This window comes from Buteo buteo, chromosome 27, assembly GCF_964188355.1.
Source record: "Buteo buteo chromosome 27, bButBut1.hap1.1, whole genome shotgun sequence".
NCBI classification, from domain to species: Eukaryota; Metazoa; Chordata; class Aves; order Accipitriformes; family Accipitridae; genus Buteo; species Buteo buteo.
Window position 1 is genome coordinate 3,231,104 of NC_134197.1, and position 12,187 is coordinate 3,243,290.

Consider the following 12,187-nt stretch of genomic DNA (forward strand, 5'->3'; position numbering starts at 1 on the left):
GTGCGCCGCGGGGCATCTTGGGAGTTGTAGTTCTCTCCCGCCGCCGCTGCGGCGCTTTACGGCAAGGCGTAACGGGGAAGGAAAAGCGCGCCGCCTCCCGCCGCTTTTTTGCGACAGAGTGAGGGCGGTGAGGTGAGGAGAGCTCGGCCGGGGGGAAACCGGGGGAGGGAGAGGAGGGAAGGGGGCTGCCCCGGGGGAGGGAGAGCCCGGCCGGGGTCGGGGGGTGGGAGGGGAGCCGTGGGGGGGGGTCTGCCCTGCCCTGGTGGGCGGGGGCCATCCCCGGCCTGAGGGAAGGCCTTGGGAGGGCTGAGGGGGGCCCCGCCTGGGGGTATTCAGCGATCATTCTCCATCCTCGGCAGGATCCGGCCCCAGGACAAGGCCGCAGCAGCATGCCTTGGCTCCGCCGGAGCTGTCGCCGTCTCCTGCGATGAACTTTCAAGCGAGGGTCAGGATGCTGCCACAGCCCTGGCGTTTCTTCTCCCGGGCTGCGGAGGATACGGCACTGCAGAGGATCCGGAAGGTTCTGTGCGTGGCCGAGAAGAACGATGCTGCCCGAGGGATTGCAGATCTGCTCTCCAACAGCAGAATGCGACGGGTAGGAATACACCGCATCTCCTTACCGCTTGCTGAGAGGCATACAGGTGGTCTGGCTTAGCTGGCTGGAGAGGGTCAGCTCAGCAGGGCCAGCGTGCAGTGCAGTCCTGGTGTCGGGTGTCATCTGTGTTTTGTGTGTTAGCCCCAGCGTGCTTGGCAGAGCTTGGCACAGGCAGTTCACATCAGCACGTGTGACATCTTGCACTGTTTTTGCCTCTGGCCGTGCGAGGTTACAAGAACAGCTTTCTTTTGTGGACAAACACCGCTTGCCCAAATGTATTTGGGACTCTTGGACCCCTTTTCCTTGTGACATAAGTCCTGTTAGAATTCAGATCCCCAGCTGTGCTCCCTCTGCCCAGACTGCCTTCTCTGGGCAGTGAGCTCCGCGGTGAGGGCTCCCTGTGTTGTTCCTAAGCATACACGAAATGCTTCAGGAACTGAAACCATCTGTTGGCGTGCATTTCCCAGTGAAAAAGCACCACTTCTGCAGCGTCAGCAACTGTCAGGGGTTTACTGAAGTTCACATAATAAAGCAAAGATGGTCTGTCATTTGGAGAAGAGTGAGTTCAAAGATCTCTCCTCTCTGCTGCTTTGTTTTGTGACCTTTAACAGTTTGCATAATTACTTGGTATTTCCAAGGTAAGGAACTAGAAGGTGCTTCTAGACCAGAATTATATTTGAATGAAAGGTGTGACTGAGAACCTGAGCACCGACAGTCTCAGTCAAGGAAGGTATTGTCCTGCTTCTGTAGAAAAAGCAGCAAATACCCAATCTAGAAATTTCCACGAGTCTCAGTTAGGTGGAAGGTGGTCTTGGGGACCTGGAGCTGGCACACTAATTGTCATTTGGAGCAGGACAGTTGAATGTCAGGAATATAACTGGCCAGCCCCATTAAACAAATTTGTTCTTCACTGTTGTCACTATCCATGGGGAGATAACCCTGGCATCCCCTTCAGACATGGTTTAAAATATTCTTACAGCGGAAAGCACCATTTCAGTGTCTCCATAAATGATACAGGCAATTTCCACTCATGCTGCTGCAATTCCCATTAGCTACAGGACCTGCTTTTCACTTGCCCTGTGCTTCTCTGTGCTCAGCCATAACAGCGTGTATGAAGTGAGGTGGAACACGTTTGGTTTCTGTTAGAAGCCAGAAACTCAGCAACTTTCCTTTTCCTTCTAGCGAGAAGGATTTTCCAAGTTCAACAAGATCTACGAATATGACTACCAGATGTTTGGCCAGGTAGAGTTTTCTTTCATTCTACTGCTAGAGAAGTGCAAAATGCTAATCATTAAAAGACATTTGTCAGAAGTTACGAAACACATACCTAGTGACAGGGACATTTTGTCCAAAGATGAAGAAAAGTCAGATGTCCTTTTCTTGGCTCAACCCCTGACCTGTTTTGTTGCTTTAAGTCTTTCAACTTTCTGGTTTTATATCAGCCAAAAATATGTTGCTATTTAGCATTGGGAGCTTCCTACAAGAACTGAGGATAAGGCCACAGATTTAGCTGTCAGTAGAGAGAAGAGCTTGTTATGTTAGCAGGAGGGAGGTGTCACTGACTGTGTAAATTGAAAACTGCATGAAGATCTTGGGGCTGTGGGTAGTTTTTAGGAAACGATGGGCACTAATTACCTTGCTCTGTCTCTTGCAGAACGTTACTATGGTGATGACATCCGTGTCAGGACACTTACTGGCTCATGATTTTAAGCTGCCATTTCGCAAATGGTTAGTTCTTAGTACCCTCTCATAGGAAGGGGAGCTGTCATCTTCTGTTTTCAACCCTGAGCTGAGCAGGGCACTGCTAGTTTGAAGACTAGGGAGCAGGGAGGGACACTGACACCGTGTGCTTCAAGGAGCCACACAGAGCAGAGTGATGAGTACCAAATTTTATGTAGAGTAGCTAAAATATTGTTTCAAATTACTCTCCTCAGGGCACTGAAAAACCCCACAGTCATAATACTGGTTAAAATACATTAAGGAAGACCCAAGGAATTAAACTGATTCCACCACTTGATTGATGTTTTTGTGTTCTTTCTTCAACTAGGAGTTGTCCTGGGAAGTGAGGCGCTTTCTCTAGCTTCCCTCCCCTTTGTTCTCTGTGCTTGAAATAAGTTGCTTGTTTAGAGCTGCCTTCCAGATTCGCTGTTTTCTCTGGTTGCTTTTTGGTTCTATTGCTTTTAAGTGTAACTCAGCATTTCATGGGAACTCCCAAGTTGTTTAAGACGAGGCCCAGAACTAATTCCAGTACTTGAAGAGCACTCGCTCACAATACAGCACCAGTTAGTATCTCACAACGTATGTTTTAGTTTTTGTTACGCACACTCTTATCCTCTGTTTACCAGGCATAGCTGCAACCCTCTAGCTCTTTTTGATGCTGAAATTGAGAAGTATTGCCCTGAAAATTACGTTGATATCAAGGTACGTTGTTTTTAAGGGTTTCCCTGTAATTCTGAGTTCAGAGGTTATTCTACAAATACTGTCTCAGACAGAAGGAGGACTGTACCTTTGTCCTTAGCATCTAAGTTCTAGAGTTTAGCAAATTCCTCCTGCATTTCCTGAGACTATATATGTTGTTCATTTGTGACTTTCAAAGTCTCCTGCTCATGTATAATTAGTGCAGCAAAGGAACAACTACTTTGCTAAAAGTAGAAATGTTTTTTCCAACAAGGTGGGATTGGTAATTGCATCTCAATTGCACCAAAAAATGGCATTTTCAGAAAAAAAATCTGATCCAAGCCATGCTTTTTAACAGAGTTAGATGTAGATAAATTACTCAGTTCTTTTGAAAGCTGCCTAATCTCATGAGACACACAATTACAAAATGTTATTGCAACAATCTATCTCTATGGATACACGTTGCATTTCATGTTCAGTTAGTGAGTCATTCTAAAATTAAATGACAAAGCAAGTTGCTTGCTATGTCTCACTCTGTGTTGTTTTCTCATCTCAGAGAACCCTTGAACGAGAAGTCCAGCAGTGCCAAGCTCTGGTGATCTGGACTGACTGCGATCGAGAAGGAGAGAACATTGGCTTTGAGATAATTCACGTTTGCAAAGCTGGTGCGTAGAGCATCTTCTGCATCAATCTGAGTTCCATTAAAGTGCCGATTTAACAGGTATTGCTGCTCACAGATCTTGCAACAGGCGTATTCTCAATCTTACTGTGTCCAGGTTAAATACGTTGACTGTAGTTCTGATAAATATGTGGCTCTGATAGACCAGAAATATATTCAGCTATTGGAAAGCTATAGATTAGGTTGACACCATACTCTTTCGAAGATAGTTGTTCATTAGTTGCTCCTTTCCGTTCATGTTTGACTCGCTCTTTGATTTTTTTTTCCTTTTTTTTTCTTTTTTTTTTCTGTCTGACAGTAAAGCCAAACCTCCAGGTTTTCCGAGCCCGTTTTTCAGAGATTACACTTCACGCTGTCAGAACAGCTTGTGAGAACCTCACCCAGCCAGATCAAAAAACAAGCGATGCTGTTGACGTCAGGCAGGAGCTGGACCTCAGGATAGGTATGTAAACACATGCTGGAGATAAGAGCAAGCTGCCAGGCCTGAGCTGCTGCATACACCTCCTCTAAAGGGAATTGAACAAGAGTGTGGTAGGTAGGCAGGGGACAGCTTTGTTATCAGTGTATAGCTTATTGTCTATAAATACTTGAACTCCCTTAGACTGGTGAACAAACAAGATAGCCATCCATCAGTCTCTTCCTCACTTCTCGTCTAACCACATTGAATGCACATTGTTAAAGCCCAGCAGGGGGTGTTTAGAAATCATCTGTTACTCTATCCCCAACACAAGACAGAAATGCCATCTATAGTGTCGTAAATCTGCTTTTTAGATCAGATGCAACTAAATCACATGTCATGTTTTACTGGAAACATGCTCTTTGAAGGAAATGTTAGGTTTATAGCTCATGCAGCACTGACAGGCTTCTGCAACTTGGTGTGTTAAAATTAGAGTAAAATTAATACTCAGAGTATTAAAAAGGACCATCTGAAGTGTTGTGATTCTCCTCCAATGTTGTCTTACTCAGTTCTGGTGTCTGGTTTTTTTTTTTCAGGTGCTGCCTTCACCAGATTTCAGACACTGAGGCTCCGGAAGATCTTCCCTGATATTTTAGCAGATCAGCTGATCAGCTATGGTAGCTGCCAGTTCCCAACACTGGGGTTTGTAGTGGAACGCTTTAAAGCCATCCAGGCCTTTGTTCCTGAAGCCTTCTACAAAATAAAAGGTACGCTTGGGGAAAGCGAGTCCTGGACTCCATCTTAAAGGGCTTGACGTGTTTAGAAAGGAAAAACCATCAGGGCAACAAACAAACAATGCTGCAGAGGTGATTTCCTCTTCCTTTGCCATGACCACTAAGCAGAACTGAAAGGTTTCCCAATAGTGTGGCCCCACTGCCTCTGCTGTATTTCCATTGTATTACTCCTATATCACTCAGATCTGTTGTTCAACACAGTGACACATGATCATGAAGATGGCAGTGTGGTCTTCAACTGGAAGAGGAACCGGCTCTTTAATCACACAGCATGCCTGGTCCTTTACCACATGTGTATGGAGGTAGGAAAGCTTGTAAATAGTTGTATAATCCAGCATCAGCCAAATATTTCCTGCACCCATCTTGCTCAAGACATGTAAAGAACAGTTTGTGTCAACTCTTAAAGGAGAGTTTACGTTTTGCTTACTCTGTCTTTAGGATCCAGCAGCAACTGTTGTCGAGGTTGTGAGCAAGCCAAAAAGCAAATGGAGGCCCCTGCCCCTGGACACTGTGGTACGTCTGAACTATGCTGAAAGGACTTATCTGAAAGAAGCTTTGAACAGATATTTTATTCACCTCTATGAATTATGCACAAATACTTCTTTTTTTTCTGGCTCCTCCCAACACAGGAACTTGAGAAGTTGGCTTCCCGCAAACTGAAAATAAACGCAAAGGAAACCATGAGAATAGCAGAAAAACTGTATACTCAAGGGTAAGAAAGCAGAAAAACTGTATACTTAAGGGTAAGAAAGCAAGACATGGCTTGGTAAACTTAACTCTTTCAAAAGTAAGTGGCCTTTAGTCCAAAATGGGAAGCATCTTGGAGCACCTCTTAAAGTGCTCTTCTGTCTTTCTTCTTAAGGTTCATTAGCTACCCCCGAACTGAGACCAACATTTTCCCCAAGGAGCTGAACCTCTCTGCCTTAGTACAACAGCAAACACAGGACCCAAACTGGGGAGCATTTGCACAGAGGATTTTGGATCAGGGTGGGCCAACCCCTCGGAGTGGAACCAAATCGGATCAGGCTCACCCTCCCATTCACCCCACAAAATACACTGCTAACCTGCAGGTGAGTTTAACAAAGGCAGATTACTGGATGGTTTGTATTGCTTGATAAATAAAGATAGAATTCTTAATAATATGGTCATTAGCACAGTATCGTCACCTGAGATGTCACTAATATTTCTTGACACCTCATCTACACAGGAGGACACTGACTCTCTTTTTCTGTTTGATATTAGGGCAATGAGCAGAGACTATATGAATTTATCGTGCGTCATTTTTTGGCTTGCTGCTCTCAAGATGCCAAGGGACAGGAAACAATTGTGGAGATCGACATTGCTAATGAGCGATTCATTGCTCAGGGACTAATGATCCTGGCCCGAAATTATCTGGAAGTCTATCCTTATGAGAAGTGGAGTGATAAGGTAATACCCTTGAATAACGTATGTGGGAGAGGCTAAAGTACCTGGAGTTTAAAATAGCACTTCACTGCCAACTTCAGACCCCTCTACAGAATGTCCTTTGATAATTTCTGGCCCACTGGCTGTTTCACTCAGAGCCATCTCTGCTGAAAACCTCTGCAGCTTTATTGTGCCAGCTTTGGATAAATTCTTCCCCTTCTGACCCGCAGCAGAGACCATACAGGGCAGTAGCGTTGACTTTATTCACCAAGAGGAGCTGCAATTGCTGTTCCGTGGTGTCTCTGGCAGCTCATTACGGGCTAATCCTGAGGACCCTGAGGCTGGATCTCCTCCAGAACAGGGTGCTGCTCTGTTACTGCACTGGCCTGCTGTTAATGTGACATTTTGTCTTCAGCGAAGGGACCAGAAGGCAGTTTCAAAGAGATTCTCCTTCCCTTCAGGTTATCCCACTGTATCAGAAAGGGTCTCGCTTTCAACCCACTACAGTGGAGATGGTGGATGGGGAAACCAGCCCTCCATTGCTCCTCACAGAAGCGGATCTCATCGCTCTCATGGAGAAACATGGCATTGGTCAGTATTGGCAGCATGGCCTCTTGCTCTTGGGAGAGCTTTGTTCATGAGCTTCTTCTCAACTTCTCTAATATGAGTTCTGTCCTATTCTCAGAGTAGGAAATTCTCTAAATGTCACTCTAGATAAGAAATCACTTAAATGTACAGAACAAAGGGATAGTAGAGACCTGCGGGCAAAGTCCAAAGATCCTGAGGAGTCCATGGAGTGCCTCCAATACCTAGGGAGATATGCAGTTTAGGGTCCAGGGTGTGCCTGCCAGCACTTGTTGGCCTCAGCGTCAGTGGGACATGAGGGCAACCTGGGACGTGTGGGACATGAGGAGCTGCTCCTGACCGTAAGTTGTCTCCTTGTCCCTTTAGCACCTTGCACTCTGCACTAGGCACAGGGGAAAACACTTCTTGGCACCCAGTTCGACTGACAACCTGTCTCCTTTCAGGGACTGATGCCACTCACGCTGAGCACATTGAGACAATCAAGACACGGATGTACGTGGGCCTTACAGCGGATCAGCGGTTCCTCCCAGGCCACCTGGGCATGGGGCTGGTTGAAGGTAAGGGCAGCGCCTGTTAGGAAGGTGGCAGGTTCCTTACTTGCTCCTTCCTTTCGCTTACCATGTGGTATGTTCCTCAGGCTATGATTCCATGGGCTACGAGATGTCCAAGCCTGACCTTCGAGCTGAGCTGGAGGCTGATCTGAAATTGATCTGTGAGGGAAAGAAAGACAAATCTGCAGTGTTGCAGCAGCAGGTCCAAAAGTACAAGCACGTCTTCGTCGAAGCTGTGGCCAGAGCCAACAAGTGAGTCCTGTCTTTGCCCTCTTCTGTTTGCTTTGTTGTTCTGGGAGGTGCTGGCTTCTCACCTGGGGCACAGCCTGGAGTGGGATCCTGTTACACTGTTTCCCTGGAGCACTGCCCAGTGTGTGTAGGCATTTGCATGGGAAGGGATGACTTGCAGCCTGGCACACCATCATGAGTTAGTGCCAACTAACTGCTCATCTTAGTTTAAACCCTTAAGATTAAATTCAGAGCTGGCTGAAGATGGCAATGTGCACTGACCTCTTTTGTGTTGTACCTACACCTAGCCTGTTCCAGAGGTGCGTGGTGCTGAACCAACATACTCGTGGAGAAGCTCAGAGTGGCTGCATGGAGGGCGGCAGGTGCTAATTCACTGCAGTGGTCTTTGTAGAGGAGACATACAGGATGCTCTGCTTGTTTCTTTATAGATTGGATGAGGCCCTGGCTCAGTATTTTGGAGAAGCCGCAGAAGTTGCAGAGCAAGAGGAGGTCTACCCAGCAATGCCCGTTTCCGTTCGGAAGTGTCCACACTGCAACAATGACATGGTCTTGAAGACCAAGAAGAATGGCGGGTTGGTGATCTTCCCTGTTGTACAAAGTAGCCTTCTGTGTTGGTTTGTGTTTTTTCTAGGCATTGTTTGTTTACCTCCCCTCTGCAGCAAGCATGAGAACTTGGGCTGCAGCTAGCTAACCCCACCAGCTACGTAAGCTGTGTGGGCTCAGCTGAACCTCTCTCAAGTATGTATTTGCCCTTAAAAATTGTTTTGACAATTTCTGACAGCTGAGAAGATGGGAGAACAGATCACTGACTGTCTTGACTTTGCCTTTTCCTTATCTGGTGCCTTTGTCCCACGGCAGGTTCTATCTCAGCTGCATGGGATATCCAGCTTGTAAAACTGCAGTCTGGTTTCCTGATTTTGTGCTGGATGTGACCAGGGATGAGAGCGTCTGTGCTGTGTGTAAACCGCATCCAGTTCACAGGTAGGTCGTACCAGTTATCCCTTGGGGAAACGCAACCCCTCTGACATTATGTGTTAACCATCAGGGCCAGAGACTTCCACGGGCTAGGCTGGGCAACCATTTTCCATTCCAGTCTTGGAAAGCTGGAGCAGCACTCTTGTGGCTTGGACATAGAAAGAAGAGGGGTTGGGGAAACTGGTGTAAGCATAGCAGAATTTAAACAAAAAAGAAAAAATCCAGTCCAAATTGAGGGGAGACTTTCATTCTTCCTTTCCTTTTAGACTGAAGTTTAAATTCAAGAGAGGCAGCGTTCCACCCGTGATGCCCCTGGAGTTTGTTGGTTGCATTGGAGGCTGTGATGACATGCTAAAAGAGCTCTTGGACCTGAAGTATTTACACAGGTCATCCCAGCCTGCATCGTCAGTCAGCCAGCAAGCTAATCACTCGCAGGTCAACAACTCCTTTAACAGAGCTAGTGATGAAAACAGGCATGTGAGGGGGACCACAAACCTGGCATCAGCACATCTACTCTCCTTGAGCTCAGCGAGAACAGCCAGGCCTGCTCCTTCAGCTGCTCCAGATGACAGGAACAATGCAGTAGTGTGCAACTGCGGGAATGAAGCCCTGCTGCTAACTGTGCGCAAAGAAGGGCCCAATCGAGGCAGGCAGTTTTACAAATGCAGCACCGGTACCTGCAATTTTTTTCTCTGGGCCGATCAGCAGCCAGAGTACAGAAGCAACACAGCTCCACGAGGTTCTACGCTGCCCCAGCCCTTTGCAGGAAGGGACCCAGCAGGATTTCAGTGCCCAGGAGGAGAGAGAGGTCCAGAGCTCTTTGGAAACAACAGCTCCAATCCAGGAGGCAGCACAGTCTGCAAGTGCGACCAGCCAGCCGTCACACGTACTGTACAAAAGGACGGGCCCAACAAAGGGCGGCAGTTCCACACCTGCTCTAAACCCCGAGAGCAGCAGTGTGGCTTCTTCCAGTGGGCAGATGAAAACATGGCACCAGGTAAGGCTGGGCTTGGGGCAAGACGCAAGGGTTGGAGGCTGTTGAAGCTAAACTGAACGCACTTCTCACATGTGCATAATGCTAACACAGCATGACAGCTCTTGTAGCAACTCATACATTTAACAGAGTTCAGGTTTGTCTTTAGAACATCTGTCAGCAGCATTATAGCACTTCAAATGTTGCTTGTAACAGCTGAGTCTGGCTTACCTTTCCAAGTGCTAGCAGGATATGTCCTCGTAGCACACATCTGCTGACCTCCGAGCAGGATGCTTTGCTTCTACGTGCAGTAAGCTTGAGCATCTCTCTGTCCATGACTCGTTAGATAAAGCCCAGCACTCTTTCCAACAGTCTCTTTGGGAATTTGTCTTCCCAAATTACGGCGCTCAGCTTTGTGAGAGCTGTTACTGACTTGGTATAGAGTTGAAGTGATGGCACCGCTTTTGGAGATCTTAAACCCCATTCTGTCATACCAGGGAAACTGTGCTACTCCCTCTGCCCTAGTTTAGAAATGCAGTGAAAGACCAAGTCTTTCTGAAGCTTTGATCGGAGCTGAGAAACTGAGTGTGGCTGCTGTGGAAAGATGCTGAAAACAAGTACCCATAAAAAAAAAAAAATCACAGAATAAGGATGCAAAAGAAAGAGCACTGAGACAAAGGGACAGTAAGCAAAGTACAGAGGTGGAGATGTGGTCTGAGAGAGATCTTCAACACTGGCCTCCTCTTTAGACACTTGGGCCTAAAGGGGTAGAATCAAGTTTTCAAAACTACTTGAAAAGCAAGTTTTCCTCTGGCATGTTTTGTTGTTTCCACTTCAACTGTAGACCAGAGCATACAACCAGGCAGAGCAGTTTCCCCTGTTCTCTTCCCACATTTCTCTTAATGCTGCAAGACACATGGATAACATTTAACTGTTTAGACAAATCCGAACCAAGTGTAGATTCAGGAATAATCCGAGTGGCTGGGGTAGTGAAATCCTTGACACGTCATTTTCAACTTGTCTTCTGTTCTTCACCTACTTACATTTTCAAAGGTACTTAAATGCAAGTTGTTTCTCTCTAGGGCCTTCTGGAGATGTCTCTTTGAACCACTTTGGCAGCAGTGAATACTCAAGAGGGTTGGGAAGTAAAGCCAAGAGACCAAGCAGTCTCTCCTCAGGAGCAACTGCCAAGAAACCACGGACCTGTAGCATTTGCCACCAGCCTGGCCACACTAGGAAAACCTGCCCTCAAAACCACTGAGCCCGGATGGACATCTCTTGAGAGCCTGAAAGGTCCAGGGTTGCGAGCTGCTACAGGAGCAACTACGGCTGAAAGGAACTGGAATCTAGAAACCAGTCTGTTAAGTGCTTTCTGGAAGGGCTGGTTGAAGGCTGCTCCTGCCAAGGGATACCATCCTCATGCATGCATTACATACCTGGGCAGCAAGGGCTCAACCAGCTTTGAAAGGTGGCCTCTCTACCAGTGTCAGCCTTTGTTTTCAGCTGCTCTTCTGCTGAGCAGATTGGGATAGTCTAAACATTTCAAGGAAGCATTGAGAAACTGAATCTGCAGAGAAAATGGCACTGGATCTAGTCCACCTGTAGTTTCTGCCATGGCAGTGGTTGTACGCAGCCTTTCTACACAAGACCGAGCTGGACTGTAGCCACTAAAACGGACACCAGGGCTGCTTAGCTCTTCTCAGTCCCTGGCTTTCCACAGTGTGGAATTAAATTAAGCTCCCTTCTAAGTTGTTACCTGAACAACATTCCCCCTCTCTTTTTTTTTGTCACAGCACCACACCCCTTACCTTGGTTGTCCCTGCCAGTGAAGGAGGGCCAGGTGCAGAGAAGCTGGATCTAGTGCTTTCCCTGAAAGGGAAGCTCAGCTGCAGTGCTCAGGAAAAGCCTTCATTTTAGATGGTTCCTGAATTTGAAACCGAGTTCTTCCTCAAACCTTGAGATGTGCCTCTGTGATGCTGCTAGCTAATGGAAGTTATTATTGTCAAACTAATAAGTTTCTTATTAAAAGATTATTTAATTTTTAAATTTGATAGTGACATCTTAATTCTGCCTTATTATTTCTTCCTACTTAGTCAAGCTATTACCGTAAAAGCATCCACCCAAATCTTGCTCTTTCCACTTACTCATCGGAACAATAGAGAAGCTTTCTTGGCAGAAACTCCCCGCAGTTATTTAGAAGTGAGCTGCAGAGGGGCAGGGCAAGTGGTTTTATCTCACCAGCTGTAGTATTGCTGCCCAGGGACAGACAGACAGCTGGCTGAACTGAAGGGAGGTTCTGCTTTCCTGCACTTAGTTAAATCAAACTCCCTGGGAAGCCAGGCTACCTCCTCCCTCTCTGTTGGGGCTTCCTCTGTACATCAAAGAAGTAGAGCCACAAGATTCCTGTGTCCTCTTCTGCTAGAGGACAGCATTCAGTTTTTCCCCAGGGCCTCTGATGCTGCTCAGGACCCTACTCCTGGATGCAGAGCAGTTCTCTGAGGTCAGTATTGAGGTGACATGCAGCACACGGAGCAGCCAGCGTGGGCAGGAGGCTGAAGCACTTTCTGTAGAGGGTAGCTCGAAGCAGA

At 47.0% G+C, this 12,187-nt stretch overlaps 1 protein-coding gene across 2 annotated transcripts; it reads left to right on the forward strand.

Moving 5' to 3' along the window:
• Position 1: 1 nt before the first annotated feature.
• On the forward strand, positions 2–11,587 carry TOP3A (DNA topoisomerase III alpha). 2 transcript variants are annotated; one of them, XM_075058695.1, is made up of 20 exons: positions 2–132; positions 360–595; positions 1,778–1,837; positions 2,250–2,323; positions 2,941–3,016; positions 3,549–3,657; positions 3,970–4,113; positions 4,665–4,835; positions 5,064–5,164; positions 5,301–5,375; positions 5,492–5,574; positions 5,725–5,932; positions 6,105–6,290; positions 6,728–6,857; positions 7,295–7,408; positions 7,489–7,654; positions 8,080–8,223; positions 8,510–8,632; positions 8,893–9,623; positions 10,682–11,587. In XM_075058695.1, exons 2-20 carry the CDS (start codon positions 428–430, stop codon positions 10,858–10,860), a joined length of 3,042 nt encoding a protein of 1,013 aa, XP_074914796.1. In that variant the 5' UTR covers positions 2–132; positions 360–427; the 3' UTR covers positions 10,861–11,587. The 2 variants fall into 2 exon arrangements, with proteins under 2 accessions (XP_074914796.1, XP_074914797.1); XM_075058696.1 differs by lacking the exons at positions 1,778–1,837; positions 2,250–2,323.
• Positions 11,588–12,187: the final 600 nt, after the last annotated feature.